This window comes from Rhodnius prolixus, unplaced genomic scaffold, assembly GCF_049639745.1.
Source record: "Rhodnius prolixus isolate KJV_2025 unplaced genomic scaffold, Rpr scaffold_2, whole genome shotgun sequence".
Classification (NCBI taxonomy): Eukaryota; Metazoa; Arthropoda; class Insecta; order Hemiptera; family Reduviidae; genus Rhodnius; species Rhodnius prolixus.
In genome coordinates this window covers 21,758,724-21,779,654 of record NW_027411592.1, presented here as the reverse complement: position 1 = coordinate 21,779,654, position 20,931 = coordinate 21,758,724, and the positions used below count along the sequence as shown (strand labels likewise).

At 33.2% G+C, this 20,931-nt stretch overlaps 2 protein-coding genes across 13 annotated transcripts in view; one reads left to right on the top strand and one right to left on the bottom strand.

The window, feature by feature from the left end:
- The window catches only part of Rdl (Resistant to dieldrin), a 183,222-nt gene that overhangs the window by 54,025 nt on the left and 108,266 nt on the right, over window positions 1-20,931 (bottom strand). For all 10 annotated transcript variants that reach the window (XM_074118512.1, XM_074118506.1, XM_074118505.1 and 7 more), the window contains exon 4: window positions 15,195-15,421. In XM_074118512.1, coding sequence (XP_073974613.1) covers window positions 15,195-15,421 — 227 coding nt within the window. The remainder of the gene's footprint in view (window positions 1-15,194; window positions 15,422-20,931) is intronic.
- LOC141449270 (uncharacterized) lies at window positions 1,674-11,731 on the top strand. Of its 3 annotated transcripts, XR_012455425.1 has the most exons (4): window positions 1,674-1,884; window positions 3,188-3,563; window positions 10,298-10,458; window positions 10,594-11,730. XR_012455425.1 is itself a non-coding variant. In XM_074118520.1 (3 exons), the coding sequence occupies exons 1-3, from the start codon at window positions 1,747-1,749 to the stop codon at window positions 10,393-10,395; spliced, it is 612 nt and encodes a 203-aa protein (XP_073974621.1). In that variant the 5' UTR covers window positions 1,674-1,746; the 3' UTR covers window positions 10,396-11,731. The 3 variants fall into 3 exon arrangements, 2 of the variants coding, with proteins under 2 accessions (XP_073974621.1, XP_073974622.1); XM_074118520.1 differs by having other exon boundaries at window positions 10,298-11,731; XM_074118521.1 differs by lacking the exons at window positions 10,298-10,458; window positions 10,594-11,730 and adding an exon at window positions 6,209-6,479.

The window sequence follows — 20,931 nt, the reverse complement described above, 5'->3', positions numbered from 1 at the left end:
GAACCCAAATCGTATAAGTGTTTCACTATTTTCGGTTAGTTAGCTTCCTTTTAGCACCGAATTTTGGGAAAAGTATTTTTTATTTTTTTTAAATTAAGGCACTTTAATATCTGAGGGAAATGGTGCATGGAGCCTTCTAATGATTCTCTTTTATTTGCGGTTTTCTCTTATGAATATTCATACTATCTCACTTTGGAGGAGCAAATTTTGATTCCGCAAATTTAGAATTATTACTGGTTAGTTAATCTTCGGTCATGTCGGTAATACCTTCTCATCATTTATATCACAATTTTTTTTTGTGCTTCGTAAAGACCGGATATTCTGTCTCTGGACAGAGTTCTTCGATCGCTACATACAACCTGATCAACATATCCAGGCAATGTACTGCAAAGGTGCAGTAAAAAGGGAAACTGAGGGCTGTCAGATGGATTCGAATCCGGGACCTCCGTTCCATTAATCCTCAAAAGTTCAGTCTCCATTCCTCTGACCTTTTTCTTTATTATTATTATTATTATTATTATTATTATTATCATCTACTGGCGCATCGACTGCCTGTAGTCAATAGCGCCTTTTATAAATTATCTTCATTTCTCTTTTTATAACATCTTAAATTAGAATTTTAGAGACAATCTTCTGGTTTTCACGTGTAACTCCTTCATGTTGATTGGTGCCTCCTATTCTACCACCATTAATATCATTAGTATTATTATCTAATTTAGTAAACTGTACTTCTTTTTTTTTTTAAGGCAATGAACCTGTTGGTTACTATGCCCTCTGCTGTTCTGTGGCGGTGCATATGCCAACTTCATTTACAATCTTTTGCTAACACAACCACACTTACGAACCCCATTCTTAAAGCTATATACTTAAAGTTAAGATTCATTTACACTATAAATTACATCCATACCTATATACAATTATCTATAGTTATATATACATTTTAAAACTCATTTATTTACATGTTTTCTATATATTCATTTCCTTTCCTATATATTATCAAATAATTTAATTTCTTTTAAAAACTTTATTATATTATCTACTATATTCGGGTCATTTGCCAAGGCTTCTTCAAGTGAGTCCTGAATACTGTGGCGGTGTCTACATTGATCATATCCTGAACACTCCACTAGTACATGACGTACTGTCAAGGGTTCATTACTTGAACTGCATGTGGGAGGGCTCTTCTGACACAAGAGGTAACCGTGGGTCAACCGGGTATGGCCGATCCTTAGGCGAGTGACTATTACCTCTTCGCTGCGGTTATCCCGCGATGAAGAATACCAAGCTATGACGATCAGTTTTGATCTTCCTAAGCTTATTGTTCGTCACTAAGGACCACTCATTCTGCCAGCAAAAGCAACATAATTTCGTAGTCTGAAAAATGGTCAAGACAGAACCTTGACAGTTTCAGCAGTAAGAGAAAATCATGCGAATTTTCATACCAGATTTTCTTAAAATAATGTAACCATATTATAAACAAAGTGAACGGAACTCTAAAAGCCTGGATAAGGAAGTCTTAAACTTAGTTTCAAGAAATTAGTAAATTGATTGATTGATTCCTCAAGTTATTTGCAAACATTCAAAAAATTTTAAAATGACTTCCATCAACAAAATCATTTTTAGGCAGTAAAACTACCATTGCTAAAACTTCATTTCTGATCATTGCTATAGAAACAAAACAATAATAAATTGCACATGTCCACAAGTTAATCAAGAACAATAATAAATAAAAAATAAATAAATAAAATGGCTAAAGCTAAAGCTAAAGAAGATAATGTCACAGAAGAAGACACATACATGGCACCGAGGCGAAGCGTTTTTGAAGGTTCCGTTGTGCGTACCAAACAAATAAATTATCCAGTGTACTACTACAAAGAAAATGATGTTAGTATTATCTTAATGCTGTTATAACTAGAGCATTCTGCTGTAAAAGAATTGAAGATAAGCTCATTAACCTTATGATGTGGTTTCTTCACTAGTTATCTTTTAGTGGAAAGATAAGTTTGAATGTATACATTATTAAATACTAAATTTATTCTTGTTTTGATTGTCCGTGTTTCTTGAATTAAGGGATTAATCGACACATGATTAGATGTCTAATTAAAAATTAATAATAATAATGCAGGGTATTTGCTGAGTGGTCAGCATATAGGATTTCTACTCAGAGATGTCGGGTTCAAATCCAGCAGCCGGCCCTTAGTTTTTCTGTTTCTAGGGCGCTTCTTACACCTCAATGCACCGGTGATGGACAGAGTTGTTTGTAACGAGAACACTCGTCCAAAGGTCTCAGATGTTTAAGCCTCTTAAATTTAAAAAACAAAACTATTTTTCAAATTACACGTAACACAGCTGATGGGATGGCTTTAAAAAGTACCTACCAGTTTTGTTAGTCAATGAAGAAATCAGATATTTTCCTCATTTCTTATTAGGATAGCTTTATGATGAAATTTACAGTTAGTAACCCTTTAATAATGTCTTAATGTATTTCATTAAAAAAAATAAATAAACTGCTGCTTGTTGAAGCAGTTAAATGTTGCTTTCAAACACTGCTGCTTGTTGAAGCAGTTAAATGTTGTTTTCAAACACTGCTGCTTGTTGAAGCAGTTAAATGTTGCTCTCAAACACTGCTGCTTGTTGAAGCAGTTAAATGTTGCTTTCATACACTGCTGCTTGTTGAAGCAGTTAAATGTTGCTTTCAAATTATAGCAGCTTAATATTACTGTCGACCAGCTAACATGCTAGTTTCCGAAGTAACAATGCCGAAAAGAACTCACCCTTAGTTCGGTCTCTTTAAAAGTCTTTTAATTGCGCATTTAAAGTAAAGCAAAGCTACTTAATCGCTTATTTTTCGGGTGGAGCTTGACTCTAACTACTAATAGATAGGTGTTGTACTTCAATGTTAACTTCTTTTCTAAACTAGCTACCCTCGCGATTCGAAGTCGAGGATCTCTCACTTTCAAATACTAGCTTCATAACCACTAATTTACCCACCCCTAATTTGGTATTTATAGTACATGGCAAACAATATGTCTTGGTGAGTCTTTTCTCACACAAACTAATTCACCGTAACAATAAATATAATTGTGTGTTGTTGCAAATAAGATTATCAATATAGTAGAAAATAATTGGAAAATATAAGTTGTTAATTAAATTAATTATTACTTTTAGTTGTCATTTTATTTTGCAGTTAGCAACAGCATATGGGTACAGCTTCAATCCTGAAGATGCAATAGCAAAAGCTGGTCCTGGTGTTACTAAAGAATTAGAACGTACTATGTCTACTTGTCGTTTATTAACTGAATTCAGTTACACTAATTGGACAGAAAGTATAATGCCATTACGTGATAGCAATCTAGCGGAAGGCTTAAGCGAAGCTGTCGTCATGATAGCTAATGTTGCTGCGAATGGTCCAAAGGCACTTAAACATGATGATTTGTATCTGACAATACAATTTTTATTTACACTACGAGATGATAATGGTGAAGTGCCACCGAATGTTTTACATTTCATTGAACATGTTGATTACATTACTAAAGACGACGGTGGTGAACAAAATACAGAAGGTGATAAAGATTATTAATCATATTGAAGAGCCAATAATGTATTTTTCTTTCCACCGATTTTATATATCATTATTTATTTTAAAACAGAGACATTCTACGATTGGATCGTTAGGGGGTTACTTGATAACCGATGTGTAAATGGGATTTCGGAAGTATAGATGCTGCGGTAATTTTGTTTTTTCCTTTCCACCAATTCATTGCACTTAACCTAAACTAAAACAAAGTGCAGAGTGACAGTCTTTGCTAATTAATTAAGAGCAGTTGTAATCATCACAAATTGTGGAATTAATGTACAATTTAGGCATCAGTCGGAAAGTTTTAAGGTGTGGAAAAATGTATATAGAGTAAATGTAGCTCGAGTAGATGTTAAAGATATGTCAAGCCCGACATGGCTTTTATGGTGTGATAGCATTCTGGAAGTGATTTCACAGGATGTGGTTTTGAATACACACTTGTTTTATGATTGTTTTTGCTTTTCGGAGTTTATCTACTTAAATCCTTATTTACGATGATCTGCATAAATGCAGTCGCAATACACGTAACTACCGTAGAAAGAGTCCTACTTTTCCATACTTAGAAATGTCCCCTAATTTCTGAAAAGCAGACTTGTCAACATACGATATAACATTTTTAGTTTATTAAAAAACGTAATTTTATTTTATTTAGGAGTTTCCATCTAACTGTTATTATGTTTATAATTATTTATTGCCTAATGACTTATTGCCAGATTCATAACTCTGAAAGACAGTGGACATTGACAGGAACACAGAACATTTTGTAAAAAACCACTCGTAGTGTCAGGAAAAACAGAGATAAATTCGACACAATTTATAAATATAGACAAAGTGTGAAAGAAACTACATTGCAGAATCGGACAACGTAGTTACCAATCAAGTTTACTCCAATCTCACATCCACTATAGTGATTTTTTTGCTGGCACGTTCTGTCCATCATTGTGGTCTTACTAGTGAGTTACCCACTTCTGACACTATTTTGACGTTAACCTTGCCAAACGCAGATTAGAGGGCTTCCTTTAGAAGACACTAGTATAGGGATTACCCTCACCAGATACTAATCTAGAAACTACGCTCCTCTGGCATTACTTTGGACCAGGAAGTGTATGAATGTCATTGTTAGGGCACTTGATACATTTTTCCAGGAAATTCATATTAGAGCAGATCTAGGAGTGTGGATATCTAGAGTTCCTCTAATGTTCCATTTTAGTACATTGTACCACTTATATTATACTAGCGAGAATGAGGTAATTACGAGGGTCGTTTGAAAAGTCCGTGCAAAGTCAGAGAGATAGCACCACTGGCGCGTATCGAGGTTATGTTTAGTTAGTAGCATCTCTTGGAAGAACACACACCAAGTTTCAGCCAGATCGGTCTATTTCTTTGTGTTTGGCATTCGTTTGAATCGAGGATGTCGAGTGATTTTCAAAAAATGGACGAAAAAGAATTTCGTTTGTTGATTAAACACTACTTTATGAAAGGCAAAACGCCTCAGGAGACTAAAGAGAAGCTTGATAAACATTATGGTGACTCTGCACCTTCGATTAGAACAGTTTATATCAAAATTTTCGGAGTGGCCATATGGGCACAAGTGACGCTGAACGTTCTGGACGCCCTGTTGAGGTTACTACTTCAGAAATCATTGATAAAATCCATGATATGGTGATGGATGACAGAAGAGTGAAGGTGCGTGAGATTGCTAGTGCTGAGGGCATCTCGAATGAACGGGTACATAATATTTTCCATCAACATTTGGACATGACAAAGCTATCCGCAAGATGGGTGCCGCGATTGCTCACGCTTGACCAAAAACGAAATGGTGTGAAGTGTTGCAAGGACGGTTTGCAGCTGTTCCAGAAGAATCCGCAGGACTTTAAGCGTCGTTTCGTCACTGTGGATGAAACATGGATACATCACTACACTCCTGAGACCAAAGAACAATCTAAACAATGGGTTACCAAGGGGGAATCTGCGCCAAAAAAGGCGAAGACCGTTCCTTCGGCCGGAAAGATTATGGCGACTGTCTTTGGGATTCGCAAGGAATAATCCTCATCGACTATCTGGAAAAGGGTAAAACTATTACAGGTGCATACTATTCATCGTTATTGGACCGTTTGAAAACCGAGCTGCAAGAAAAACGCCCACGATTGGCCCACAAAAAAGTCCTTTTCCCTCACGACAACGCACCAGCTCACACCTCAGCAGTTGTGGTTGCAAAATTAATGGAAATAGGGTTCCAACTCGTTTCACATCCCCCCTATTCTCCAGACTTGGCTCCCTCGGACTACTATTTGTTCCCCAATATGAAGAAATGGCTGGCGGGAAAAAGATTTTATTCAAACGAGGAGGTGATTGCAGAAACGAATGGCTATTTTTCAGACTTGGACAAATCCTATTATTCGGAAGGGATCAACAAACTAGAGCAGCGTTGGACGAAGTGTATAAGCCTAAAAGGAGACTATGTTGAAAAATAAAAAAGGTTTACCCCCAAAAATTAAGTAGTTTTTATTTTTGCACGGACTTTTCAAACGACCCTCGTAGATGTTAAGGAGCTCCCATTAAAAAACCCTTTTCTCTTTATCAAGAATCTTATATAAGATTTTAACACCAGATTATTTATGTTGAACGCAGCGTTACGAGAGTAAAACATATCGTTAGACCCGTTGCTGAGAAAATTGCGAAATTGTGTAAATTTTTCAAGATTACGACTTAAACAAATTCACAACTGTATATTTGATTTTTTATACAAATTATGAAAACAATGAAAAATTTCATTATTTAAAATTGGTTTTAACATTATAATGTTAAAATAATTATAGTTTTTTGCTTATTTATTTGACTGCCCTTATCCAATATGCGATACAAAAAAATAACAATAACAAAATAAATAAAGTAAAATGGCTTCTCTTTGTAAAGAAATTATTTATTATTAACGAAGTTGATTACTAAAACCTGTGTAGAAGAAATGATAAGTAATTTTGTAATTCTTGCAAGAAATAACAAACAGAAGTCAGTGAAGGCACAATATATTTTGAGTTTCACCTATCTGTTTAAATAAGAAGAATAACTGGTTCTTGTGAAAGGCATTTCTGATAAGGTCGGGAGAACAGGGCAGATAAGTCTTTGTTACAGTTCACTGCAGGGAGAAGAAGAAGAAGAATCCTTTGCAAGAAGTAGCAGAAGGTTTAGTACATCCTGGTGAAAACAGGAAACAAAGGAGAATTAATTATAATTAGAGAAGTAGAGAATGAATTCTTAAAAGAGCTCTGGGGAGTGAGAAGACTGACATTAAATCCTCCGCGCTCTGGCTTAGTTGAAGTTCTCCGAGGAGCGTAATGTTTTGGGAGGGAAGGGAGTGGATTTCAGAAGGATAGAAAGCCTCAGCTGAAACACGAAAGGGATCCTGACAAAAAGTTATTGTTTGAGAACTTATTCCTTTCATTTGTTTCAATTTAGTCTTCATCTACATTCAACAGCAGGAGAAAAAACTAATTATTACAAGGTAATACCTGGGAGTAATTGTGAGTTTAAATGGAAGATACATAATTTAGGTTATTTCTTTTTTAGGTGCTTACTGCACAAAATTAGTTGTATCTCTTAAGTATTTAGTTCATTTCCATCAGTTAATTTTAGATAGTTGGGCGCATTATGGTTTTTGAATCCTGCTGTTAACTTTAAAATGATTTCTTTTACTCATTCTCGGATATTTGTTTCCTTTCACTCTTTCGAGATTAACAGATCGGGAAATCAGGAGCATTCTAATTTTCTATCGAGCCTGAAATCTCCTTCTACTTTTCCTAGCAACAGTGGGTGACATCCTTTTTTCTATAAATGTTTATTGCGGCCCTGCACATTCAGAAAAAGATGTTCAAGATATTTATGTAAAGACAAGAAAACAAACGAACTTATGTTTCTGTATTTAATACAACTTTAAATTTTCCTATCTTAAGTAGAAAAGTTAAAAGTTGAAAGTTAAGTTTGGGCACGATAAGACGAATTAAAAAAGTAAAGTAAAGAGTGCATATTTTTTCAGGCAGGCTTTACGTCCAATTACCAGTTAGGTGTCATGGACTGAGGCGACTAGCAAACATAATTTACGACAAAGTTCTCATATTAACCATTAAATAAAATCCAAGGCTTTAGACCGGGAATCGAACTCAGTAACACAATATGTATTAGCTTTGCAAGTCTCGCTTCTAACCGCTTGGCTATCGTGGCTACCGATGATAACTCGAATTATCCTCACAATGTACAAAGTTTGAGTGAAATCCTTCCCTCAACTATCGGAACTGTGTTCTAATTATGATTTTGTCTTCACCCACCCATTTTTTGAGGTCACACACTACTAATAATATCTTTCTAATAATTGGTAATTTCTTGGTCGTTCCGAACTGTTGCTTTGGTTGTAAATGGACTAAAGTGAAAAAAGAAGACTTGTAAAGACTTAAATACGTTCCTGATAGTCTGTCCATTAGAAAAGAAAAGAAAAGATTAAGGAAATGAGTTCAAATGACAATTGATAGTATACTTTGGCCACCTCCAAAGTCTCATCTGCAAGAAATCGGATTGACAGCAGTAGCTGCCTTAAAAACAAAATAAGGATCTCGATTAAACATATAAAGAGTACTAAATATGTTTATTTCCAATACCATCTTATGGATAAGTTCTAGGGAGCCAATAATAACTAAGTAGTTTACCTTCACGGTTATAGTTTAATGTAATTAAATTGAAGGATATGTTTTTCAACGCTTTAAGCGTTCGTAAGGAAATAGTAGTTATTCAATGAAAGTGATTCTAAAAATAAATTGCTTTACGTTTATCTAATTTTAATTCAGAAGTGTTTCATGATTCTGGTTTTTCATTTTTTATAGTATGATAATTAGTTTGGTAATGATACAATTTTTGGTAATGAATAGTTGTTTTTTCTTCACTTGGTGCCTCCTTGAAATATTAAGGCACCCCCTCTGAGAGCACCACCCCACACAAGTTGAAGATCATTAACCTTACAACCACCAGTGCGGCAGAGATTATACTATACAACAATCCACTGCTTCAAATACCTGCAAAGAGGCACGATTTACATCCTCTTTGTTGCTAAGAGGGATTAATTTAATTTAAGCTTTAATTTTGAATGGAGGCTTGAAGTTTGGGTATAGTACATGAACACATGGTTGAGGAAATGGAGCCAACTCAAGAGTATAAATATAAGAAAAAAGATTTGATTCTGGAATTTGAAATCAACAAAAATCTCGTGGAAGGAAGTTCGTGGAGGGAAAGTATTCCAAATAATGACAGCACTGTCACTATTTAAACGATAACATGTATGTTATAAAAGGTTGGAGAATGCGAGATCGGATGATGCGATAATGATCTTGAGGCATTTAAATGTGATAGCAATAGTGAAGGTAGCGGAGCTTTTATGTTCAGGATAAAGCAACTGTAAAAACTGAAAATGGAGATAGTTTACAACGATGTGTGTGATATTGGACTTGAAATTTAGTGAGCTGAAGTCCTTAAATATGTATAATCCAAAGAACAGTGATCGGATGATTCAGTTCTTAAACGATAATTTAAAATTTATTTAGACAAAAGACTGACTTGGGAACCCGAACACACGACTTAAACGAACTGAAGTTAACAGGCGTTATCGACTACTTAAAAGACTACTAGACTAACGATCTAATCTTTCACTTAATGGCAAACGACTGATTTACAATTCTATACTAAAACCTGCCTGGACGTACGTTATTGAACTGTGGGGTTCTACTAAACGCTCCAATCTTCAATGAATTCAATCTCTTCAGTCTAAAATTCTTCGCACTATCGTTAACGCTCCATGATTCAAATCTAACCATCTACACAGAAATTCCGTTTGTAATTCAGGTAGCTCGAACTCGCTACAGAAACTTTCATCAGAACTTGCACTCACATTCCACCAATCCTCTTGTCTGCCATTTATCACCTCATCACCTTCCAGATCATCCTCCCAGACGATTAAAACGCCAGTGGTCTCGTGATATTCTCTCTTCTGAAGAGGGTACCTAAATCCTGGAGTGTTATCACTGGGCAACTTCTCCGCTCAATTAGTGAGTTTGTAGTGGTCTCAGTTATTGTCATTGTTACTGATAGTGTAGCTAGCGCTGGTCTAACTTAACAAATAAATTTATAAAATAATAATAATAATAAATAAAATTATTAGTTGTAGAGCACTCTATTTAGTAGAATTTATATACAGCTGCGAATAGATAAGTTGTATAACGTATTTATTAGGATGAAAATAATTATAGCTGATTATGATAAACGTAGGCTAATAATACTGCACTCATGGTACCGTAAATCTAGCTAGCGATCGAGACAGCATCTTAACCGAGCATAATAAAGAGGAATCTTTTAGTTTAAATCAAGGGAAATAGAACCTTATAATGGAAATTACTGAGAGTTATGTATTCAAAGTTCCAGAGTGATGGGTAGAATATATAATGTATTAACACATAATTATTGAAATCCACATTGCGTCCTATAAGAGATTCTAATAGAAGCTCATTCGAAAATGTAGCGTTTAGTATTTTAAAATGAAATCCACTCAACAGATGATTAGAAAAAATTAGATTAATTATTTCAATTTTTGTCTCTTCCTTGACTACAAGAGAAAACAGTAAGTACCTTCAAATTCATTAATTGAAACTTTGTCCTATATTTTCCAAATTTGATTTGTTACAGGTGGTTCCTTTCTACAAAAAGAAGAAGAAGAAGAAGTAGAAGAAAAAGCCCTAGGAATGGGCAAAACATCATTATTTCTTGAAGGGCTCCCTCCATGAGTTTAATATTATCCTATTCCAAGAAAATTCTGTCAAAGTTCTGTGTAGGATGTCCGTGGACAGGTAAAGTTACTCATTATTTTTAACAGCTTCTTTATTGAAGTAAAAGCCCTGGATAGTTTTAAAGAAGATGACGCTTTTACCAATAACGGGATTTGTGGACGAATAATGCTTTAAACGTTGCTGGATGGTTCACAGATAAGCGCAAGCTCCAGTAATGTATTGGGTGGATAAAGTGGAGGAGAAGAACAAGATTGGTCGAGATTTCAAAACTCAGCAAAATTACACTAACAAATCATTAGGGGGAACACTTCTCCGGCCTCCATTTTCTATTATTATAGATTTATAAAAGAAAAACTTCGGTACCTGTTTGAAATTTTATCAATTTGTTCAAACTAGAATTAAGTGAAAAAACTGCAAAAGTTTGATTTGTTATTATTATTGAAATATCAGAATAAATCGTTCTCTTCTAAAAACACAATTTAAGTAAATTTTGTATTAATTACTTCTTATCTGTGACTTGCAAACGAATGGCATGATGTTGACATCACCGATATCAAATAATTAAAATCTTTTTTGTATTTTTGCTGATTCAGTCAGAAAAATATTAGACCTACGACCCAGCGTTACGTTCAATTGGTTGCTTAGACTCGGACAAAAAAAAATGTTTAATTTATGTGTTAGTCTTTAGCAATCTTCGCTAAAAAAAAATGTTAGCACGATGCTTTTTGGAAGGGGTGCTCTAAAAAAAAAAATATATTAAATTCGAAATTCCTGCAATGTTCGTCCTTGGAAGTGCAGATCACACAGGAGAGGCGAGAGGAGATTGTGGGTGTTTGCGTGACAAAGACTTAATTCCAACTCGCACATTTTTGAACTTAGTGCAATTCAAAAAGGCAATTTCAGGAGAAAACCCCCTCAAAAATGAAAATTTATGCGAAAAGATCAAATAATCTTACAAGAATAAGAGAATGTAAAAATTGAATTAATGCCTTTTCATATCAGAAAAACTTTTATCAGTTCTAAGTTTTATAAATTACTCTCAGAGATCTTTTAAAATATCACTGTTCTCCATTTCTACAGCGAAATTAATTAACATCGATATTACAACCCAATTAAAGGAGGATTTACAAAGTACTTTAGAAGTAAGACTTAAGCCTTAACTACTTCTGATGACAGTTCTTCTAAACTGATTTTCATTTTATCACTGCTTTCTCAAAAGTAATTAGCAGGAATGTTTTGGTTTTAATATAACACTGTCTAAAACAAAAATAGTTGACCTATTACGATATATACCACCGGAACATCATGATTTCTTCAAATCCTTTTCACACACACAAAATGTAGTTGAATAGTAAATTGTTTTGTAATAAAATGTTTATGTTTTGTATTTAAAAAATGTTTTGAATCGCATAAATTAAAGTGTTTTAAAGATATGTAAAATAAATTAAGTATGGTTTTTTTCAATTTGAAGCATCTTAAATTATGTTGAATGGACTTGGGCACCTTCAAATTTTTTAATGAATCTGGATGTTAATTTTGAAAGTGGCCCAACTCCGTTCTTGATAAGAAAACGCATATTATTCACTTAATAATTGCCACTATTTTAATAGGAACTATAAATTTAACACCCTTAGATACACTTAAGCGGTATGACTCATTTGTATCCTGTACGTATATTTTTAAAATCATTGAAACGCAAACCCTTAAATATCTCAATTTGAAGATAAATGGAGTTAGGCCACTTTCAAAATTAATGGCTCAATTGTATCAATTTTTTGAAACTTCTCATTTGAAATGGTGAATTGAAATAATTGAAGTGAAGCTTATGTAAATATGAAATCTTAGTTATTTAGAAAAGTCGAAAGAGTTATCTGAAATTTATTTCATGAAATTATGTTTAACTACTGCTTTTGCTGTGTTGTAAGCAGTGCTGTGAATTTGAAGATGGCCAAGATAGCAGCACTAAATGGACTCCTGGAGAGCAGGATGCACTCTACAATGCACTCTGTGAACTAAACACAATCCTCTTTTTAACAATCAAATTTAGCCAGTAAACTATCTAATATTATCTAATCGCTATTTAGTTTACAAAGCATTTGAAATGTTTTCAATTAATCTATAAAAAAAACCCTTGAGGATCACAGAGGATTTATTTTCTCTGAAAAGAGTAAGGGCTTAATCTTCCATTTCGTTTGGGCCCTAGTTTAAGATCAAAAAATTGAATACAGTTCTACTTTGAAACAAAATAAGACAAAAAGTACAATTGATCATAAGGATAACGGATAATAATGTTAGCACATTCTAAACTCGTTTGGCCAAAGTGTGAGCAAGAAGTTACGCAGAAGTTGAGCCTTGCTAAGATACACAGATAAGAAGGTTGGTATTCAGAACAAGCACTCAAGTGTAACGTTGCAAAACACCTTTTATCTCAAATGTTTAGCTTCAATAGTTTTGCAGCAAAGATAGAAAGTTTGTAAAACTTCTTCTTTTTTTTTGTCAAATTTTATTTTACATGTTTGTATTTTTTTTTATTCCACTTTATTTTTATATTTACAACTGCAACAATTGTTGCACCAAGTAAATCTGATCTTATTGGTTCAGTTCTCTTGAAAAGTCATGGTTGGAGCAATCACCCACTGGCGAAACTCCTTCACAATGATTTAATCATAACAGATCTCTAGGCCATTTTCGCTTCAGTCGACGAGGAGGATTGTCTGGAAGGTTTAGAGAGTAGAGTTGTTGCACAAGAGGATTAGGATGGAGAGCTAGGAGGCTGTGAAATTTACGGTAGCGAGACTTTATTAGGTCAGTGACGAAAGGGATGTGAAGGTCGGTGTGTATTGTAAGGTTAGAAATGTAGTAAGGAGCATTCAGGATTTTCCGTAGGATTTTTGACTGTAGTGTCTGCAGGCGTTTGGAGTTAGAAGGTTTGTATTTAGATTTAAAAAACGTTTTCTGTTCTAATTATCTCTATATTTAGTAATAGATAGTGAAGTTTACTGAATTTGAATTTGTGAGTAATTATGTCTATTGGATGGATGGTTTTGGACAAAGGATCGAAAAGAATTTAGCTATATTTACAAATAAAGTGTTTGGTTCTCTGTGAGAATAAGAGCTTAATCTTCCATTTCATTTGTAAGATTTAAGTTAGATTGAACAAATTTTTCATGATTTTGGTAAAAGTTTTTGTTTTTTTAATTGTGTCTTCTAAATTATTAGTTTTAGAAAAAATATCAAAACAAATGTTTTAATAATAAAATGTAAATAGTAACAGACGGAATGTTTGTGACTAGAAACTTTGTTTTCAAGTAGTAATTTTTTACCAAATAAAGGGTAAGTATAAACAAGGTGCCCTTCATATAAAAACAAAGTGAAGGGCTGCTAGGTTGGGCCAGCTGTTGCCAAGAATAAATAAAAAAGAAGGAAAATATCTCTTGCACAAAAATTAAGCTTAGCAAAAAAAATTAGGTCAAGTATCCAAAACTGATACTACAAATTATTAATAAAGTTTAAAAAATAAATAAATAAAATATTAATATATCTACAATCCTTCCTGATATTTTATTAGTTAAGATTTCAAAAAATATTTTATTATTCTGGTTCTGCTTTCTATTTTCATGATTAGTTTATAGTTTTCGTTGATAATTTGGATGACTTAGCGAACACTTTCGCCATTTCAAGATCTTTTAAGACGTATTCAGGCTATATTTTGAGGATACTTTTGTAATAATGTAAGTCTCAAGTCTAGGGCCTTTCGTTATGTGGATATAATACATTAGAAAATTATTACATCAGTTTTTTTTTAAATTATACATATACATAAGACCAAAATCATTAAGTTCTATTAAAAACAGGTTGTCCGCTATCATTTTTATTTGTTTTTCTTTTTTGTAGAATTTTTTAAAATAACAGCTTGGTACGACAAAATTAGTGGGTTTTTAATTCTGATATTTATGCGGGGAGGTGTAATATTTGTACGCTACCCACGGTGGTAACAGGGATAATAATTGACTCCATTAGCTTAGAGCCATGGTTCCCAATCTTTTTAGAATTACTGGATACGTTTCACTTGGTCTTTTTTTCTCGCTGACTCTTACTCGACAAAAAATTTAAAGTACTTTTGATTATTATTAGAGAATAATAAGGAACTAGACTTACCCTAAAACAAAGTTGCTAAATATTCGTAAATTTAAGAAATTTATTAATTATATTTTATTAAAATTAATTTTAAAAATTCATTTTTATTCGAACGAATGTCAATGCTCTCTCATTTTCTATTCCAAGTTTTCGAGTTTATGGTGTTTCATTACTTTTTGTTGACTTATGCCAAAAGCTCTAATGTTAGAGCAATCTAACCATTACTTTTTAAATCTCCGAATGTTTTCAACTGATATCCTTCAATTTTTTAATTACTGTCGCAGTTGTTGACGCGTCTTAAATTAAAAAAATATTTTTACTTTTAGATATATCTGTGAGATTACTAACTTTATTCCAATTCTGAATTTTTGATTTATTTATGCTTCTTATTTTGTTCGGCTGAATTCTGTTCTTGTTTATACAATGCCTGTTAAATATCTTGTCTTTATTTGTCCTCCCTCAGTTTAAATTTGTTCACATACTTTTGTTTACGACTTAAAAGCCATGCATATTGTTTGTTTTGCTTATAATTAAAACCCTAACAAATAAAAATGGAATTGAATTGAAACAGAAATTACAGTTTGTAAATTAGCTTCTAACTTATTTAATGATACAAACTCCATTAGAAATATGAATTACTTAAATTGAGATTGACTTACCTAATACTTCTCGTGATGCTGCCAGAATGGTGTATCCTGATGAACTCATTACTAGTTGTAGCTACATGAAAGTATGATTGTTTTTCATTGACGAAAAATGTATCAGGTAGCCAGATATTCTTTATGAATTCTGAGCCAACTGATAGTGTTTCTACACCCGGCCTTTTTCGATACGCCAGCCGGGGATCTGTCCAGAATTGGCGGAAATAAAAATCCAATGTGAAGTCCTGTAAAAATGGCCACCCAGAATGGTTATTAGTTTTCACAAATATTAGTTTTTTTAAAAGAAATAATTTTAATTATCTAAAATTACCAAATTAATGGAGTGCCGATTCCCCATGGTTATTTCTTAGACTAAAAATTATGCCTTAATTTAAATGCATACAACTGAAATAATTAAATCAATATATTTTTTTAATATTTTTTGATGAATTATCTGATTTTTTTTGTTTAAAATCATGAAAATTAAATAATTAGTAATTGCATTCTAATACGAAGCTTTGTGCTGCTAAAATTCCATCATATATACGAGAATCTGTTCTTGAATACTCTTATTCCAGCATTTTTTCTGGATTTAATTAGGGATTTAAATACCTAAGATACGAGGGTCGTTTGAAAAGTCCGTGCAAAGTCAGAGAGATAGCACTACTGGCGCGTAACGAGGTTATGTTTAGTTAGTAGCATCTCTTGGAAGAACACACACTAAGTTTCAGCCAGATCGGTCTATTTCTTTGTGTTTGGCATTCGTTTGAATCGAGGAAGTCGAGTAATTTTCAAAAAAATGGACGAAAAAGAATTTCGTGTGTTGATTAAACACTACTTTATGAAAGGCAAAACGCCTCAGGAGACTAAAGAGAAGCTTGATAAACATTATGGTGACTCTGCACCTTCGATTAGAACAGTTTATAAGTGGTTTCAAAATTTTCGGAGTGGCCATATGGGCACAAGTGACGCTGAACGTTCTGGACGCCCTGTTGAGGTTACTACTACAGAAATCATTGATAAAATCCATGCTATGGTGATGGATGGCAAAAGAGTGAAGGTGCGTGAGATTGCTAGTGCTGTGGGCATCTCGAATGAACGGGTACATAATATTTTGCATCAACATTTGGACATGACAAAGCTATCCGCAAGATGGGTGCCGCGATTGCTCACGCTTGACCAAAAACGAAATCGTATGAAGTGTTGCAAGGACGGTTTGCAGCTGTTCCAGAAGAATCCGCAGGACTTTAAGCGTCGTTTCGTCACTGTGGATGAAATATGGATACATCACTACACTCCTGAGACCAAAGAACAATCTAAACAATGGGTTACCAAGGGGGAATCTGCGCCAAAAAAGGCGAAGACCGTTCCTTCGGCCGGAAAGATTATGGCGAATGTCTTTTGGGATTCGCAAGGAATAATCCTCAACGACTATTTGGAAAAGAGTAAAACTATTACAGGTGCATATTATTCATCGTTCTTGGACCGTTTGAAAACCGAGCTGCAAGAAAAACACCCACGATTGGCCCACAAAAAAGTCTTTTTTCATCACGTCAACGCACCAGCTCACACCTCAGCAGTTGTAGTTGTGGTCGCAAAATTAATGGAAATAGGGTTCCAACTTGTTTCACATCCCCCCTATTCTCCAATCTTGGCTTCCTCGGACTACTATTTGTTCCCCAATATGAAGAAATGGCTGGCGGGAAAAAGATTTTATTCAAACGAGGAGGTGATTGCAGAAACGAATGGCTATTTTTCAGACTTGGACAAATCCTATTATTCGGAAGGGATCAACAAACTAGAGCAGCGTTGGACGAAGGGTATAAGCCTAAAAGGAGACTATGTTGAAAAATAAAAAAGGTTTACCCCAAAAAATTAAGTAGTTTTTATTTTTGCACGGACTTTTCAAACGACCCTCGTTTTTATCTAAGTACATGTACCTATTTTTTTTTGTTATAGATTATTACATCATTGTAGGGTTCCGTCCAAATTTAGCATATATATGCTTTAGAACAAAAATGAAAATACTGTAGATGTAATACAAAAAAAGAATACACCTAACGGAAGAGAGGATGCAAAGTTTGTCTGTGGGAACCGATTTTGAGGTTTTTGCGCAAGAATTGATCTTTATAATAAATTCAAAATGTAGTTCTCTTTGTTTTTTAGCTAGGTAGAGGTGGAGGACAAATTCTATAAATATGTTAAATCAAGACTAATTCTTAACGTTCTTTCCATAGACGATTTTTCGCCAAATTAGAACTCAATTCAATATTAGTAATATTGTACTTGATTTAATCAATTCTATGGAGGAATTGTAAGCAATTAAAAGTAGTTTCAAGGGACAAGTAAAACGTAAAATAAGATAAAGTAATGGCAGGCTTTTATTAAAACGAGGTGCCCCATCCAGTAGCAGGTGTAAACGAACTTTGAACCTCTCAATGAAGCATACATAATACAAATAATGTAAAATCTATTTTTGCTGATAATATTTTATCTTTGCCTGTAGATAAAGGGAAGAAATGGGGACGGGTATTGGTCTAGTGGTCAAGAGCGGGGCTTTGCAAATGGGAGATCCCCAGTTCGAATCCCGCGTATGACTAATTTTTATTTGTTAGAAAAAAATTGTTTACAGTAAAGTTCGAACTTCCGTTTCCGTCCACGACTCCTAGTAAATGGTAGTTGGACGATAAGCTTCGCCTGAAAAAGTAGGCGGTTACTTTACTTTAAAGGGATGAAATCCTAAGGATTTTTTATAATATAGTCTATTTTCTAACAAAAGCTGTGGTAGGCTTTAAAACACGTTTGTGTTTAACTGATGCGAACACCATACTATATTAATCCTTATTTACTGAAGAGCATCTGTAAATTTTGTATAAATAGGGAAATATCCGTAATTTTGAAACAGTTTTTTGGAAAAAACGCTAAACAGTTGCAGACTAAGAGCCAGCAGCAAAAGCCACATTGACGTGCAACATAAAAATCGAAGGTGAGGAATACTTGAACAGCGTTGGTTCTAAACACTGAACTTAGAATGGTTTAGGGCTGACACATTTCCAGTTCTGCTTTTGGCTTACGCTGATGATATTGCTATAATAAGTAGTTGTTTAGAAGAATGCATTTGAACAGTTAGAGCAATATGCATGGGAATTTTTTTGGATATAAACCAGCCTAGATCAAAAATTCATTTCAGTAGTGGTACTGAAACCGACGCAGTAAATCCGAAGTAAAATAGAGTTTCGAGTACATGCAAGAATTACTAACTTCCCCCAAATAATGGGTGTCTGGTTTACTTTTCGGGACAACTCGAGAGTAATCTAAAGCTTTTGATGAACTATTTTCCACGAATTATCTTCGGAATTCTTAGAGATGCTTACATAAGTCGTACGCTGTAACAGTAACACTTCCTTAGGAACCTTTCTACACCAACCTAATAAATTCCAAAGACCTTCTTTCCATATCCTTTAATTTCTCTAATTCAAATCACCTTCCTCGACCTTGTGCTCGTCCTTCTTAACTTTTCATTCCTTTCCACCGGAAAAGTGGTCAATGGTAATTTTTCCTAACCTGTGTCACTCCTCTTTGAAACTCTTTTCCTTTATACGTTCGTCACGTTCCTTCATTCTCGGTTTTTAAAAACTTGCCTCGTCCAACTACCGTATGACATTTTTAATTATTCTTCTTCTTCATTTCTCGTCTTCTCCAGCTACATTTCTTCATTTTATAATTTGTTGCAACATGTACTAAACGTACAACTTTATTTAATACTATATCTGCATTTGTATTTAATTTTTAACATGTATATACTTATATTTTTTTAGTCAGATTAGATAATTATCATTGAACTTGGTATTTGATCTTAGAGAGTCTCCTTTTCAAAGTGAAGTTATGTTACCACACATTCATTTTCATCAATATATGGTGGCATTTGAAAGAACTCCAGCGTGCGCAAGGAAATTAAACCTCCTGGTCAGTAATGAATCTCGCCAATCAACAAACGTAAAGATATAATATATATCTTATTAGACGCTGATGGAGGTCACTAAATGCTAGACATTAAGGAAAAATTACGAGCATTACCTTCTAAAATTCCAAAGAAAAGTTTTCACTTAGATCTTTAGAAATTGTTTTTAAATTTCTTGACCATTCTGCTGGAAAAGAATTAAAGATAAGCTAAAACACATTAAAGTCAAGTAGAATGGTTTCAATTATAGTTACCTTTTTAGTGGAAAGATAATTTTAAAAGTGGCAGTATGATTTCATGAATGCTCGACCTCATGTTTTTTTGAATTATAGAATTTTCATAAAATGTATGATTTTATTTTTTCATTGATCGTTTTCAAAGTGCTAATAATAGATAAGATGTGATTTTAACCGCACTCTTACATAGTTAAATGTTTACGCAAAAGAATCGATTGAAAACTTATTTCAGTTGCATATCAAAATGATCTTAGTGTACTAATTTGCTTTTACATATAAAAAAAAAAACTAAAGAAACATGTTCTCACCAGAAAACAATTTTTCGAATAAAATTTTAGAATCTTTTATTTTATCATCACAGACTAGTATTATGTAAATTGCTGACTTTAGAATTTTCAAATTTCTGCATTTTACTTTAAATTCAATAATTGACTCACATTCTTAGAAGTGTTATGACCATAATATTCTTAAATTATTGCCTAATTTTCAGTCCTTCAAAGTTAATTAAAGATAAAATCTGAATCAGATCGGTATCATTCTTGTTTAACTATTTTAAAAAAACATCTTCGCGAAATAAATTAATTATTTTTATTTAACAATAATTATTTATGTATTGCTTTGATAGTACTTTCATATGCTTTATTTTTTCTATTTTCCAAAGCTGATTTTTTTTTCCATGTTGACTTAATTGTTGATATTTAAAACAAAAAAAAAAAATATACGACCTAATAAGGGGTGGCACTCCATTGGATTGTTGTAAATATATTATATTTACAAAATGTAATGAACTTAATTAAATATATATGAAAGATAAGCATTTATTTTTTTTTGTAAAAAAATATAAAGCTCAATATAATGGTGTTTTAGTGTTTAAATAATAAAAGGGCATAAAGGATTAATTTTGAATAAATTTCATTGGGTAAATAATTAAATTTAAAAAAAAAGTTATTAAAAAACAACCAAAAACAAAAAAAATAAACAAATTAATATAAGGATCAAAGTTACTGGCTAAAATATCAAATAACGCGGATAAAGGGGTCATACAAAAATTAGAAATACATGCTAAATTTAAATTTTACCAAAGCCAAACGGGTTTTTGAACAATGTTGTCAATAATTTATGCATGCACACTCTGTAGGAGGTTCCGATGGGGTTTAGGATAACATTCTGTACCCTGGAATGGCCACATTTTTTTATAAATCCATTCAATATACAAATACATAGTAATTAATTAAGTCAAAAACACATTTTTTTTGGAGAAGATAGGTGCAATATTTTGTAATACTGGGTTATCTGAGTATAAATTATGTTCATTAATTTATTTTTAAATTAAAGATGATGCAAAAAAAAATGTTTTGTGTGCTTTCAAAAAAAAAAATTTAATAAAATACAACAGCAAAATAAGATGTAAAACATATTGTTTGAATTCTAGATCATAGCGCAAGCCTTGGAGTTCGTATTGATACATATTACTGTCAGCTGTTTAATTCTGAACTTCTTGAATTACTGTAAACTGATTTGGAACTGCATTAAATGTTTTAATGTTAACAAACTATTA